Source organism: Plectropomus leopardus, chromosome 9, assembly GCF_026936395.1.
Source record: "Plectropomus leopardus strain MGB_pleo_1.0 chromosome 9, ASM2693639v1, whole genome shotgun sequence".
Lineage (NCBI taxonomy): Eukaryota > Metazoa > Chordata > Actinopteri > Perciformes > Serranidae > Plectropomus > Plectropomus leopardus.
Window position 1 is genome coordinate 1,790,942 of NC_142184.1, and position 16,326 is coordinate 1,807,267.

The following is a 16,326-nucleotide window of genomic DNA, read 5'->3' on the forward strand; positions in this document are numbered from 1 at the left end:
TTGATTAAAATGTGTTTTTATTCTTAATGCTGGATGCAAACTTTCTGATAAATCATGCACTCGGTTATGAAATTTGTTAGCTCAGTTTATCAGTGTTTTTTCACCGTATGATCCCAGGGGCTCTGCAACCTCGTGCAAAACAGTATGTAAAATTACCAACATGCACAATATTGCCAGTCATTTAAAAAAAATTAATTAAAATAAAAGTAATTCTTTAATCAGCAAAGCGTCCGGATGCAGAAGAAGCGAGAAGTAACGGAGTAGCTGTGAAGAAGGCGCTGTATTAAGGCTGAATATACCATGAGTATTACTTGTAACTGTGCATAATGTTGTACTTGTATAGTGCTTTCAGCTGGTCGTGCTCATGCAGCATCTCCACACTCACTGAGTGGAGGATATCGCACCAAAAAAAAAAAAAAATCAATTCTCACATCCTCAATGTTTTTAAGACCGGAGGAGCGATGTGAACAGTTTCCTCCCGTCAGCAGCTTTTACATCTGTCGACTCGATATGATGTGATCACAGGCTGAGTGCAGAAATCTGAACATGTGCATAGTTTCATTCGATATATCCATCGGACTGATTGCTTTATAGTTTTGCGTGTGTGTGAAGTCGTTAACGTGCTCACGACTTTGTCTCGTCCCTTATCATCACTTGTTTCACACCAGGGTTAAAAAAACATTTCACATTTTCCCGCTGCTGTAAATCAAGTCCTCACATCTATTTCTGTCCCTTACTGAGTCATTCACTCCAGACCACTGAGACCACAGGTCTCCATAGTGACCAAATCCACGTTGCATATTTATCACTGAAAAAGCAGCAGATTTCGCCTCGTGAGTAAAACGTGCTGCTGCTGAAGATCTGAGTGATCATTTAATGCCTCCTTAATGCTGCGTTCAAATGCAATCAGGCAGATGGTAGACGGCACATCGGACATCACTTTAGCGGAGGAGCGCAGGACGGTTAAACTGGCAACAGTAACGGCAGACATCACTGACGTTTAAAGCTACGATATTACACTTTTTGGCTGCAACTTAATTAACAACCGAATGTTAAGAATCTCGTTCACACAACGAGAAGACACAGACGATCTGGACGCTGAGTGGACATTTCTAGAACTTCAGTCACGTCTGCGGTTGTATTTCTCCACGAATCGGTAAAGCAGCAGTTGACATTTTCATTGACGTCAGCAGGCGGGCTTCCATTAACCCTCAAAGTGAAACTGCAAATATTAAACACCTCTAATGAAAACTCATCTATGGAAAAAAATATCCAATTTATCTCAAAAAAAGTTTTAACATTTGCATGAGACGGGTTCCTGTGACCTTGACCTTTGACCTATGTCCATGAAGTTCTAATCAGTTCATTGTTAAATCAAAGTGGACATTTTTGCCGTATTTGAAGAAACTGGCTTAATATGTTCTTGAGATATCATGTTCATCAGAATGAAATGAACGCAAGGTCACGGTGACCTTTGACCAGCAAATTCTAATCCGTACATCATTGACTAAGTGGACGTTTGTGCCAAAATTGAAAAAAAATCTTTCAAGATATTCTTGAAATATCATATTTGTTTGTTTTTCCTGTGTGGTCCAAAAGCGTGTTTCTGTCCACCGTCTGCCGGATTCCACGTGAACGCAGCGTAACAGTCGAATATTACGTACTGACAACATCAGGCGACGTTTTCAGTGAAATTGTCCACTGTAGGTGAAAACATCTAAGTGCTGATTAATGATTCAAAAAAGTGCAATAAAGTAAGTTTGTCCCTTAAATCTAAATTGAATTCTTAGTGAAAGTATGTTCAGTAAATAATCCTGGATGTATTCAGAAACTTCCTGAAAACAGTTTTTTTTTTATAAAAGTGCTAACGAGTGATAATCCTAAAAATGGAATCATAGTGGTGCATTAAGGTGATCAGCAGAGGAGCTGCGCAGATGGAAATTCATTCTTTGTTATTTTTTGACAAACTAAAGTGAAGATTGTCTCACTAATGAATTAGTTAGTAAGTAAATAATGATCTTAATGTTCTTTAATGGTTTTTTTAAAAATATTTTTTATCACGTGGTCCCTGTTTTGTTTGTGTCGAGGACTTTAAATGCGTATGAGACCTGCTGCAAAGACCTGCCAATGGTTTCACTTTTTACTTTTAAACATTGTTATGAGACACTTTGTATTTTATTTTCACTTATTTGATGTTTGTTGTCCTATTCTTTTTGCTGCTGTATTTTAATAAATAATAAAGTTCCATCTTGTCTTAACTTTCGTTCTAAGGTGGCAGCAACACACCAGCAATTACAGAAATAAACCAGCGAAGGCAGAAAAGAATATGAGCTAATAAACATACATGTAAACCTGTTTTTTCCTCTGAAAACAAAGCCTTATATATTAAATACTCATGTATTACTATTTAACCGTGAACACTCTTAAACTATTTTTTCGTGCCAAAATGCTTTGCAAATGCCTTTTGTTTTTTTTGTTTTTTTTTTTAAAAATTGGATTTAAATATGCTTTAAGGAAATTGAAAAACATCCGCTCCCTTTATGAATTTCCACAGACCATTAAACACTGACTTTTTAAAGTAATACAATACATAAATGCGGCTTCAGGATTTTTTGTTTTTTGAAGTCAGAGCAACTTACTTTGGATTAAAAACAGAAAAACATCCTGATCCGAAGCGTCAGATCGTCAGCGATCACTGAACTGCTTTAAGGCTTTAAAGGACGATTGAGTCGTTAATGATGCTGACGGAGTTACAGTCACCGTGAGGAAAACTACATCAGAGACGCTGACAATAAAGTCAAAACATTTTGAGAAAAGAAGTCATACTAAAATAAACTCTTGACATTATCAGAAACAGTATTTTCAGATTTTATACAAGAAATAAAGTCATAATCATATTATATGATTATTATAATGTAGTTTTTACTGCCTTTTTTATCTAATATTACAATTTGGTTGGAGAAATTTTTTATTTTTTACTATTTTTTACCCTATTTTTTTACTAACCCTAACCACTAATAACACTGCAACTATTTCTGCAAAATAGTTTGATTCCAACTTTTATTTGTCTGTTCTTTTTTGCTCAAAATTTCTTACTTTAAATTTTTATTTGTTTATTCATTTTAGAAAAACATATTTCCTCTGGATGAGAAACATGCTCTCATAACCTCATTTTAATTTTTAAAAATTTTTTTCAAAAAATGTTTAAACTTTTTCTCGAGATCTCAGAAGGTTGTTAGCACAGTGGCGGCAGCGCTGGTTTTGCAGCGTAGTGATTGTACTCTGCAGCGTGCGTGTGTGCTTATGTGCGTGTGCGTTGCTCTAGCCCTCGCCCTCGCTCTCCTGCAGGTTATGTTTGACCAGAAACTCTTTGATGGTTGGTTGATTGTCTAGCCCCGCCCTCTGCTCATCCAGCTGCTGCAGAAGCTCCTCCCACTGCCGCTTGTCCCTTCCCGTCTGCCACGACAGCCGAACCACCGCCCGTAACAATGGCAACAGGAGGGGGTGTGGCCTGTCGAGGCGCCGCGGTGACGCGTCGTGCTTTTCAGTCTGCGGGTGGGGCTTGTCTTGGAGTGGGAGGGGCTTATCTCCCTCCGTGTCAGTCTCGGCCGGGGTCAGGACACGGAGGGCGAGGTCACAGTGGTCCCTCGCCTCCTCCAGCTGGTCCACTTCCTGGAAACAGCTTGACAGCCCCACCAGGGTGAAGAACCAATGAGAGGAGGCCGGGAGCGGAGCCTGAGCCTGGTTGTCATAGTAACTCGCCCAGCCCAGTTTGTGTTGCAGTCTCTTGGCGTTGAGCAGCGGACCCAAGGCCTCCTGGTAACGTCCCACCCTCAACGAGACAACACAAACTCAAAACACCCAAAATAACCCAAATTTCATGAACAATACAACGAACGCCTCGTTTACTCATCAGGTGGAACAAAATAAATGAAAACAAACCCAAAGAGCAACATTAACCCTATTTTCAAGAAATAATGTGCAGCTGAAATTACAGGTCGAAGGGTCGACTACAAACATTGATTTTATTTTCAATAATTCAAACTACGAAAAATTTAAGTTTGCACACTAGATTATTATGCTCCCATGAATATTTAATATAATTAGCATTTCTCTGTGGTAATTATATTAAATATTTATCATAATTTATAATTTTATATAATTACCACAAAGACTCTCTGTGGTTATTATAATAAATATCCATGTTGTTTTTTTTCTATTATTTCTTGTCCAGAGACACGCCTTTTTGTCGTCTGTGCGTGCTCTTTTTTTTAAAAATTATTTTCCAGACTTCTCTGCCTTTTTTTTTTGACAGAACAGTTCAAGCGCAAAAGGAGGAGAGAGAGACGATGACAAGCAGCAAAGGGCAGAGGCTGGAATCGAATCCTTGGATAAAGATGGATATATGGAAATTATTTATATTAATTATCATGTAAATACTGCTTATTTCTCCATTATTCTTTTTGATACCTGTTATTTTTTTCTGAGCAAGAAAAGTGTACAAGAATATATTGCCGGCGTTTCGTTTGGAGCAATTTTTGTCATTTTATTTTTGTTCTGCCTCTGAAAGAGGCACGAGAGCCGCTGCTTCGACGTCAGCTGAGAGACGGCGGGGAAACGCAGCGTGTAGCAGCAGCATTTCTCAGAGAATTAGGGATTATTTATTTCAACCAAACCAAAGTTTATGATTGTTGGAGCAGTAGAAAGATGAACCACGACAGTCTGCTGAGTTTTATTTTGTTTTTGCCGAGTTTAAATGAATATATCGGCATACATATTTTGATAGTTTTAACTCGTTAATGTCAGATACATCCCCTCATATAACAGTTTGGGTTTTGGATAAGAGTCGATGTTAGAGGGTGACACATGAGTGGATTTCCACTTCTGTCCCGTCCTGCTCCCATGGTGACTTTGTAACTGTTGCAGTAATTTCATTTTATCTCCCATTAATATGTTGCATGTTTATTTTATGCACCAAACACCACATCAAATTCCTTTCAAGTGAAAACTTACCTGGTAATAAACCTCAATCTGATTCTGACTCTTAACTGCTAGAAACGTGGCAAATAACTGGTGCTCAGTCCATTAGCTCGATGCTAACACATAATGAGAATTCCTATTAACACGCTAGCAGAATTGGCAAGGTGATCTTAACAAACTAACAATCTGTTTTACTTCACACGCTTGACATAAAATGACGTGTTCTCTCACATATGTTTGCTATGGTCTGTGGAAATCAGTTAATTGATGCCCCACGTGATGAAGAGTAAAACTGAATCCCATTCATGGGAATCCCACAGGATTCCTGAAAAACTGCCATCCTGTTGAATGTCGGCGTGTCAGTTACCTGATCAGCAGCTGTCCGGTCTGCAGGTCGCTCAGGTAGAAGAACTGTCGGACGCACAGCGCCCCCCGCAGGGCTGTCAGCGAACACAGGTGAGACAGATACTGCTCGAATGCTCGGCTCCGCTTGGCGATCGTCTCCGCCGTGAAGTTTCTGCGCAGCTTCTTCCCTGCGGAGATTAAAACAGGAAGTGGTCAGGTGTTTAGGTCTATACTGATCCATCCCTTCAACTGTCACCAGTGTTCCTCTCTGAGCGATAAAAAACATAATGTTGACACCGTTGACATAACTTCCTACTTACGTGGGAAACAGACGCGCTCCATCTGATCTCCATGGTTACGGCGCAGCGTGGCGTGGAGCCGCTGGAAGTCGGAATATCGGCGTGTGATGATGGCTGGAGTCTTATCGCTGCCGCCAGACTGGATCACATGGATGGTGTACAGCTGGAGAGAGAGACAGAGGGCGAGTTTCAATCACAGATCAAAACTTAAACGATATTTTCAAAATGATGATGAAACACAACATACCAGCTGTCATTATTTCCAATCGAAGGCCACGTAGGCGAGTTATGGAGCCATGGTGGAAAGGTGAGCCCCTTATACGTGGGAGCGGCCACGTATGAGGGATTTCTGGGAGATGTAGTTTATTATTAGATTATTTTGTGGCTTTTTTGCCTTTATTAGATAGGATAGATTAAGTGTGGAAGTGGGAGAGTGAAGACGACATACAACAACAGGGAATTTTTTTTTAATTTAAAAAAATATAATTCTGTAAAGTATTTTTAAATATATAATGATGATAATTAGAGACAAAGTTCTCTGGAAAATGTTTACTAGCTTGTTTAAAAAAAATATTTTCTAAATCTTTTAATTTCTTGTAATTTGCAGGACATTTCTTGCCAACTAGCTCATCTCCTTTTTTTTTACATGTTTTTGAAAGAAATCAAAACAGTTTGCGTCAAATGGTTCAAAAGGTCTACATACTTGTAAAAGGCGTCTGAATACAAGAAAAGTGATGTCTCTCCAGATTTTAAAGGGTTAAGGTCACTGAAACACTCTCGACTATAAAACCCTTGTAGAGCTGCTGAAAATATCAAGAGGGAACTTCAAACGTACCTGCTGCCGACAGGAAGAACAAACATTCAAACTCCTGAGCGGCGCACCTTGAGCAGCTGTTTGTTCAGGTGCTTTAGAGTTTAATACTTCTCTCTGCTCTGTGAGCGTCTGTTTGAACTCACCACGTATTTAGAGGAGCCGTCCTGCACCACGCTGGCGTCGGTCACCTCAAACAGCAGGTTGTCCGTCGGCGTCCTCCCAGCCGAGGTGGGACTTCCTCCCCCGAGTCCACGCAGGGTCCTCCAGCTCTCCTGAAGCTGCCGAGTCAGCAGGAAGGAAGCGGAGGGGCCAACCGGAGACACGCCCACTGGACTGGTGTCTGCACGAGACAGGAAAGACAACAGTCAGGTGAGCAGGAAGTAGGGCTGCTCGACGTGTGTCGAAATTTAACGATTTAGTCGATTGAAAAACATCAATAGTCATGTTTTAAGCCAGATCATATTCATATTCATATTCATACGTTCATATCAAGATCCAACGACGAGGATCATAGCAGAAAGTTTACTTTGAAAAGTCATTATGCTCGCACTAAAGCAGATGAGTTTTTCAGTATATGGAGTCAAACTGAGGAATTCTCTGAAAAATGACTTTTCATATATTATTCAATTTCAAAGGAAAAGGAAAACATTATGAACTTTCAGAGCATCAGTAATGTTAAGAGGACTGTAACTGATTGTTTTTGGTTGTTATTGCTAAATTTAATATATGTGAAAAAGAATGGTAAATATAGATCAACATTTGCGTCTGTATTTACAGCAGCTTCTGTTATTAGTGAGAAAGGGGCAGGTGTTATAAGAGTTTCTTCTTCCTGCTCGTGTTTGTTCATGAAATGTGTTCAAGTATTACAAGAAAAAAGCATATTAGGGCTTTTTGTTATTGTTCTGGAAATCAAACACTGACATGAGCAAACGAACCAAATATAAATGAGTTTCTATTAATTCCTTAATTTAATTCCTGTTGAGTTGTTTGTATAAAGTGTCTTTAACTGATGGCTGCATTGTGGTGGATGTGGATGAGTTTCTCCTTTTGCTTTTTATTTTATCATTTGGTTGTGTTTAAACTTAAGATGATTGTAAACATTTGACGTGTTGCCACGTGGTGCAGACGCCACCACGTGGCAAATCTTGCATTTTATTCTTCTTTGCTCCATGTCGGACGGCTCGTATTCAAAGTGTTCCCACACAACAGAATCCTTTTGGCCTAATTTGCTCACCAAACGCTGTTCTTCCTTCATCTTTCCACAACTCGCCTCGCTGGTCGTATTGACTGCGAGTGCTGAGCTCAGGCTGAGGGGCCGAAATGTGCAAGGCATTCAGGGCACGAGAGAAAATAAGTAATAATTGTTTTTTTTCTCGGTTACATTGTTGTTCTACTTGTTTGGAGCAGAAACTGAAACTGAAATTTGATCATTGCACAGCCCTACCAGGAAGTATTTAATGCTGTTAAACCAATATCTCTAATGTGACGTGTTCTCGGGTAGGACGTCTTACACTGGTATACCTTAATATATAAAGCATTTCTTAGTCTGCTCCAACTACCGCTGTGTTTTTAATTACGCAGAAAAGTAACATACAGTATTCACTGCGCTCTCAGGGCCTCTTTATGCTCCCAAACATTCGGACAGAAGCTGGGAAAAGGGCTTGTGGGTATTCTGCACCGTCGGCCTGGAATTTGTTGCAGAATGACTTGAAACTCAAGGAGCTGGTGTCCTTAAAAGTTTTTAAATGTAAAATGAAAGAGTTAGCAGCAGATTCTATAGGATGTTATTGTTTTTAGGCTGCCTGTTTGTACAACTGACCAGAAAGTTCTCTTTTAATGCTGATTTTAGTGCTTGTGAATAGTATTTTGCCTCCTTTTGTGTTTTCACTGCCGACTGACTATGTCTCCCTTAAAAACAAAGAATCTTTAATCTCAGTGGGACAAACCTGGTGAAATAAATGAATAAATAAAAGTGAGCAGATCAGCTCCTCACCTGTGCTGCTGAGCCCCTCCTCCATCGACTCTCCCAGGAAGTCGGAGTCGCTGTCCAGCCCCGACCCCTCACCCTCGGCTCCATCCTCGGCTCCTCCTCCGCTGTCGAAGCACAGCGTCCCCCCCAGACGATCAGTCACACACTCCTCCTCCTCCTCCAGCTCCGCCTCCCACTGGTCCTCCTTAAACTCCTCCTCTTCCTGTCCGCCTGCTGCTTCCTGTTCGGGTCCCGTCCCCTGACCATCTTTAAACAACGAGCGCTTCAGACGGTCCAGCAGCCGGGACGCCATGACGCCACCTGGCCACCACAGGGGGAGAGGGGCTGAAGAGAGAACAGAGGAACAGCTATTAACTAACAGTTAAAGGCTCGTTAACCCTTTAGGCACTGTGAAGTGCATTTTACACACTTTTCATTCTGTTCAGACTGTTAAGGTCAAAAAATGCTTCACTGAAACCCATTCAAACTCACATTTTATAAGAATAACAAAAACAATATTTTAAAAGAAGTAGTGCTGGGCAATTAATTGAAAAATAATCGAAACCGACATTCAGGACCTCTCATTGACATTATCTTGCCCATGTTGGGTATTTTGGTTATTTAAAAATTCTGTTAACCCTTTCCCCACGGGCGCGGCCAACTCCCACGCATCTGCCATGCATCTTACGCTTTTGGGCTCTGTCTCATGCTCTCGTGACACCGAGGAAAATCTCACGCCAAAACACAGCGAGGGCGGAAGTTTTGAAGAATCATGTAAAAAAGTAAACGACTTTGACTGTAGAACAGCTGAGTGTTTGACAGCCACAGCATTTCATCATGGCGGATCAAACAGCTGACTGTCCGACAGCAGCGCAGTGAGACAGACAAACAGAGCGCAGCTTCTCCTCACAGCACCAAAGTGTCTGAAACAGACACATCTGCAGAGGTGAAAGTGACTTCTTTAGACTTCTACAGACGACTTTGTGTTAGTTTCAGCTTTGGATGAATTATTTAGAAACAGCAGGACGCATCGCTCCGTGTCTCATCCAGCTGCTCGCGCTGAGCTCATTGTTATTACCGGGGGCAGATGTAATGTTTTGGGGGGGAATTTGTCTTGGTTATTTGGTGCATAAAAGTAAATGTCAAAAGTCAAGAGACATAATATAAAATAGAAAAAATACATAATAGAATGCATGAAAAAAAGCAGTAAAAAAGATAAGCAACAACATATATCTGTTCTTAAAGTTAAAGAGTTGTGCAGAAATGTGCAAAAGTTTACAGCAGAGAATATGTGCATGTTGAGACAGGATGGAAAACAATGTGATATTATTATACTTAACTAACGACAATATTATTTCCATTTCAAAAGTTTTACGATAGACTGCGTTTTGCAAAAACATATATTGTATTATATTGTCATCTATTTACTTTATTTGATTGCAATTTGAGAGAAAGAGAGTATGCACTGCATTGATTAATCTGAATATCCACAGTAAAGATTAATGGGACATTCACTTCCACAATACAGGTCACCAAAAAAAAAAAAAGCTACTTGGTCAGCTCCACAGACACACTGATCTACTTCCGAAACAGCCCGGCAGAGATGCAGCAGGCTGACTTGGCTCCAGTTACAGGAGCTCTGAATGGAAATCATGTCACACATTAATAATGCAGCAGCTCGCTTAATCAGCCTGCAGCCAGGAAAACAAAAAAAAAAGAAGAAAAGAAACAGTGAGGATTCAGCCTGCAGTGCTTCAACAGGAGTCACAGATTCAGCGTGTTTAACAGGGCAGGTGTCTCAGGTAGAGAAGACAAACACCTGGAAGCAATCAGACGAGTTTATCTGCAACTCTGAGACAAACAAAAGAGGAGTCTGAACAAATCTGAGCAGTTCTCATAACTGGTAATACAATAATACCAAACAGGCTGCTGGGGTATTTTATTATTTATGGAACAACAGCAGCCAAAAACCTCAAATTATTACATTTCAAAGCAAAAATGGGTTGATAAATTTGAAATCATTTAACAACAAGCCAGTTGGTTCTACTGCCAAATCCATGGAAAAGACAGTGGAGACGTCTTTAGGTACTAAAATAAACATTTTGACAGCTCTGGTGGACATTCCTGCAGTCAGCAGTCAATGGTACGCTCCATCTGTGTGATTAAACGTCACATTTTACAGTGTCCTTTTACTGAGACCGTCACAAGACACACCCAATGCTGTTTAATCACACACACCTGCACAGTAATGAAGCTGTGTAATCAATTGCCTTTCTTCTTTCAAAAACACAGGAAGAAGGCAATGAGTTACAAAAGAAGAAATGACTCAAAAATGAGCAAGATATTACTAAAAAGTTTTTGTTTTTTAATTAACTGAAAATTAATTAAAGATTTTTTAAGAAAAAAGATGAGCTGAGAAAAAATGCTTAAAAATCATAATAATTCTGTAACAATTGTATGTATAGCTGAGCTAATTCCCTTAACTAATTTTCGGATCATTCTCTTATACTTATTTATAAAATGTTGCTCATTTTTGAGTGATTTCTTCCTTTTTTACTCATTGCCTTTTCCCCATGTGTTTGAAAGACATCAAGCCAGTTTCCTCAGGCTTCAAAGGGTTAATGCACAGATTCAACTTCAATGTTTGGTTTCCTTTAAAGAGACCTGATACTTGATCAATGTTTAGGGAGAAAAGAGAAAAAGAAATGCTAAGCAAAAACGTTATTTAAAACTATATATAGTATAAAACCAGACCATAATCAATAAATATAATTTAAAATAAATATAGTATAAATGATTACATATTTAACCCTTTGAGACCTGAGTAAATTGATTTCTTTCAAAAATTCGGGAAGAAGGCAGTGACCAACAAAAGAAATGACCCAAAAATCATTAAGATTTTACTACAAAGGTTTTTTACTTGATTACCTGAACATTAATTAGAGGTTAATTTTTTTTAAAGAGAAAGTGAGCTGGGAAAAAATGCTTCAAAATCCTAATAATTCTGTAACATAATTTTAATTTTCTCCTTTATATTTTTTTAAATAGTTTTTTTCTTCTTCCAAATGCCAGGTTTCTTCAGAGGAAACTAAACATTTTAAGTTGAATCAGTGCATTAAGTTATATTACAGAATTATTAGAATTTTTTAAAGCATTTTTCCAGCTCATTTCCCTGATTAATTTCCATAACTAATATAATAATTTAATTAATAATTTTCTCATAATTTTAGAGTAAAACATCAAAAGTCATATCCTCTTGTGTTGCTCATTGCCTTCTTTCTTTGTTTGTTTGTTTGTTTGTTTGTTTGTTTGTTGCTCGGTTTCTAACAGTTAAAGCGCAGCCGAACATTTATAATCTGTTTGTGGTATTAAACTTCACCGGGAACACTGAGTCAAAGTTAGCTGAAGTTAGCAGTCCGGGGTTTGGACAACTCCCCGGGTGCTTGGCGTTAGCTCCCACGGCTCCGGTAAATCGGTTTTCATCCCGGTAATATGAAGTTTAATCGCGTAAAACCAGTTTAAAGTCGTGTTTGTGTGTCTGTGTCCGCTCTCTGAATGAAGAGGCTCAGCTGCTAACGGCTAAAACCGTTAGCTCACATCAAAGTTAGCAAACAAGCTAGCAAGTTTTGTTGATAGTCGGAGGTCTGCGGCGCTTTCTGATTTATTTCTTTAATTTCTTTTCTTTAATTCACTCACCCTGGGCTCGAAGCTGGCTGTCTCCGCTCCGGTTAGTCCATGTCAGCCGGTGAATGTACCGTGTGGAGCTCCGGTGAGGACCTGCGGGGCTTCCTGGTGCGGTGGGTGTCAGCGGGTCAGCGCTCTGACTGTAGCCCGGTTCCTGGCTCTGTCCGCCGGGAGCAGCCCGCAGGAGGAGGCGGGGCCGCTGGAGGTCGGACAGTCACCATATAAGGAGCTGCTGCGCTGCACAGAGGACGCTGTGGGGCGGTAAACTACATCCATGGGCGGTAAGGACTCTGCTTTTACTGGATTCAGACTGAAAAACCCAAAGTTTTGGTGACAAAACAGCTGCAGAAGTTTTCTCGTGCTGCGGCTTTTCACAAGCTGTTTGATGATCAGAAACCTGAACAAACTGGTCTGATTTCGTTCAAAAATATGAGAGAAAAAGGCAATGAGCAAACTTGAACAAGAAATGTCCCAAAGCTGTCAGAAATAAGCAAAAGCTGACAAGAAAATGGCCTAAAATTAATTTAAAAACGAACGTTATCCACAAAATAAAAAAATATAAATATATATAATAAATACACACACACACACACACATATACATATATATATATATATACATATGCACACGTAGAATTTCCTTGACTTATTATCAGGTAATTTTTTCAAACTTTTTATTATTTTTTTTAATATTTAAATTTTTTTTAATTTAAAAAAAAACTGCATTTTTAAATCAATATATCAAACTGAATTTTGTAATCTAAAATTATGTTACAGACAAAAAAATCAATTTATTTAATAAATAATATCTAATAAATACACACACACATACACATATATATATGTATCATCAGTTCATTCAATTATTCAATTCCGCCTGGAAAACTAGAAAAACAAAAAACGAGCGAGAATTTCGTTTATCTGTTTTGGTGTCTGTACAAACCAAATATTCATAGCCCATTATAGCCCGTTAGCACCCTTTCTTCATGTTCTGCCTTGAAAATAACATATGAACAAATAAAGAGAGAAATAATCATAACCTGCTGACCAGCCTGCACCCTGAGACCTGACGGCGCTGAAAAAGCGAAATCCCATCGGACCCATGGACGCTTTATGATCGGACCCATGATCGGACCCATGATCGGACCATGGATGTATTATAAGGAAGTCCTCGCTTACTGTTTCCCACAATGCATTGTGCAGACAGGCAACTGTTGGTCACCAGTAGCTCTAGCCCAGTCATCACACAGCTGCTCAGACCTAACCCACCAGATGGGGTCCTTAGCTTGTCCCAGTGTTACCCTTTATTAATTAGGCCTCGTCAAAAACAACTACAACTACATACCAATGTCTGCTAATAAGAGGACAACTATACAGGAGACACGAGCGAAGTTATTCTTTATTTCCTAAACATTATTTCTTTGACTTGTCATGCCTTTATTTTAGTGCAGTCAGAGAGTGACAGAAACGGGGGAGCGAAAACGGGAGAGACACACTGCACATGACCGCAAGCCGGAATCGAACCCGCGACTCTGCTGATGTATCTGTATATACGGATGGCGCGCGCGCTCTATTCACTGAACTAAAGATCAGTTTAATCAGATGAAGTCCTTACCGCCACACCAGCACATGGACAACATACTACCAGAAAGTTTAAAAGGGACAGAAATACTGCAGTAATGCAAATGTAACGGCGGTACACCAGGCCACTTCCGGTCGTTACAAAGGTTCATCGCTCAGGTGAGCTTTCATCATTATCATCTGTCCTCACCTGTTTACTACATTTCAAACCGTTTGATTCCGCTTTCAAAAACCAGAAACCAGCCATATCTGGCTCAGCATACTGCAGGCTCCAAGTGAACATCAAAACTGCATACTGCTGTCAAACGCAGTATGTAGTATGTAGTGGATACTGCATACTTACTGCAACTGTAGTATGCAGTACGCCGTTTCCAACACAACACTTTTCCGTTTTCCAATATGGCGGAGCTACATTAGCACTTTGACAGCACATTAACCTCCACAGAAAACAGTGACGCAGTCTTTGGCTTTGACCCACAGAGTTTAGCTGAGCTCATATATGCACCCCGAGAGCCTAAACACGGCGCTGATCTGTGAAACAGGAGAAATAATGACGCAGAGGAAACTTGCTGAGGACCTACATCATAACGACAGTCCCGGCTGCAGGCGCTGCTGCCATGTCCTGTCCAGAGGGAGACACATATTTTTTACTCCAACGCTTTGGCGAAAATAGTTAACTGTCTGTACTTTGTGCATTTACATTATAACTTGAACATATTAACAAAATTATTTAATTCACCAAAAAATGTAACACAGGCGCGCAGGTATTTACTATTACCTGAGGTGTGAAAATGTCCCACAGGCCATGAATGCAGCTGGACTGGGGGCGTGGCCTCTCTGACAGGAGCAGGAAGGTGCAGCAGGATGGGAGGAGCGTAAAGAGACACCAGCTGCAGGTGAGGAGCCTCCACCCTGCAGCACGAGCCTCAGCAGAGAAGACTCACGGCCGGAGCCTCCGCTCACCTGAACAGGTAAGAAAACCACCAGCACCGGGACCGGGACTGGACCAGCTGCTGCTCAGTGCGTGTTTGAAGTGTGTGAGCGACTCTGACAAAAGTTTTAAGAGTTTTGAGTGTTTTTCACAGCTGAGTGTGTGTGTGTCCGTGTGTGGCCCAGGTAGAGGTGTGTGTTTTTGTTGTTGGTGTTCACTAACGTCATTGCATCTGGATTATTCACCTGTTAACTCTTTTTTAAGGTCCTGTGTGTTAAATTTATATGATTTATATGATGTGATATAAAAGAACAAGTCTGTTTTCTTTAGTGTGAAATCAGAAGAAAATAAGAGGAGTTGTCGTAGTTTGTACAGAGAGTGGGTCTTCCTCCCCCTTCTTCTTTTCTACAGTAGCCCAGAGCAGCCAAACCCAGCACTGACTCCTGGGTCCGTGCATCATCTGTTCAGTCAATTATTAAATTCCATTTGGCAAAAAAAAAGTTTAAAAATCTAATAAATAATGAAAGAAAAATAAAATAAGTCAAATTTCCATTGTTCGTTATTTTTATTTAATTTAGTTTTGTATTTCTCATGGTTTCATTCTGCTGCAGCTCCACACTTCGCTCATGTGCTGCCAGGAGACTATTTTTGTTTATTAGTTTGCTGGACTGAACTGAATTAAAAATTTAATCTCATTTAATTAAACAGTAAAATGAAATAAAAAGACATTTTTTGGTTCTGTATTCTCACTATAGGTGCCATTAAATACCACACGCTCTAGACTTTTAATTTTGTTGAGTTACTTTTAACTCTGTCTTGTCATCACAAACATCTTCTTTGTTGCGTCGATCCAGCGCTCTTCTTTGTCGAAGTGAAGATGCGTTATTTTAAACTTCCCCTAAAATCACACACACTTGGTATCTTTGCAAATTACAGTTTGTGGTACTGCAGTTAATGTGCAAGTTTCATTATCCATTAATGTAAAGACTGCATGTCATTTTCCTGTTTTTATTTTACATTATTTTACTTTCTTTTTTTTAACTAATATTCAGGTGTTTTTCTTGTACCTCTTGACAGTTTTTCGATAAGTTTAGGGTCATTTCTTCTTTTTTGTTTCTTATTGCCTTCTTCAATTTTTTTTCAAAGAAGTGAACAGAAATGAGCAATTTGATAAGAAATGTTCCAGAAAATTGCAAGAAATCTGTAGATTTAGAAAATTATTTTTTTTAAACACGAGTGGAAAAAATGTCTAGGGGAAAAAAAACAAAAAAGTCAGTGTACAATTATCGAAATGTCCTTTTTTTATATTATGTTACAAATTTACAGATTTAGTTACAAGTTACAAAAAAACAGATTTAGGAAAATATGGTAAAAACGTCAATGAGTAACTTGGCAAGTAATACACCCAAAACTGCAAGAAATCTGACGAAATCTGAAAAACACAAAAAAATCAGTTTTCAGCACTTTTTCGAGTTCACTTTTGTTGCTTACCTTCAGGTAATTTCTTGTCACTTTATAATATATATATAATTTTTTGCTACTTTTTGTCTTGTTATAAGCTGCTTGTTTACTTTCACCGTGTCTTTGAAACAAATCAGATTCACTCAGGTGTTCAAGGGTTAACTGTTTGACTTGTCTATGAAGTCTGAATAATGAAGATTTCACGTCACATTTTTCCGCTGCCTGAGGTGATGTCATCAGACGGCTACTTTTGTCTGATCAAT

The 16,326-nt window shown here is 39.4% G+C and overlaps 2 protein-coding genes across 3 annotated transcripts in view; one reads left to right on the forward strand and one right to left on the reverse strand.

The window, feature by feature from the left end:
- On the reverse strand, positions 1 to 12,259 carry snx21 (sorting nexin family member 21). The gene is made up of 6 exons (XM_088081622.1): positions 12,104 to 12,259; positions 8,432 to 8,752; positions 6,582 to 6,778; positions 5,646 to 5,787; positions 5,348 to 5,513; positions 1 to 3,832 (listed from the first exon to the last, which is right to left on the reverse strand). Exons 2-6 carry the CDS (start codon positions 8,718 to 8,720, stop codon positions 3,322 to 3,324), a joined length of 1,305 nt encoding a protein of 434 aa, XP_087937748.1. The 5' UTR covers positions 8,721 to 8,752; positions 12,104 to 12,259; the 3' UTR covers positions 1 to 3,321.
- Positions 12,258 to 16,326, forward strand: part of LOC121939993 (deoxyribonuclease-1-like 2) — an 18,424-nt gene continuing 14,355 nt past the window's right edge. Inside the window, exons 1-2 of one of the 2 annotated variants that reach the window (XM_088081655.1) lie at positions 12,258 to 12,372; positions 14,474 to 14,642. The gene's annotated coding sequence lies outside the window, so the exon portion shown is untranslated. The remainder of the gene's footprint in view (positions 12,373 to 14,473; positions 14,643 to 16,326) is intronic. The other variant, XM_088081656.1, reaches the window with a different exon arrangement.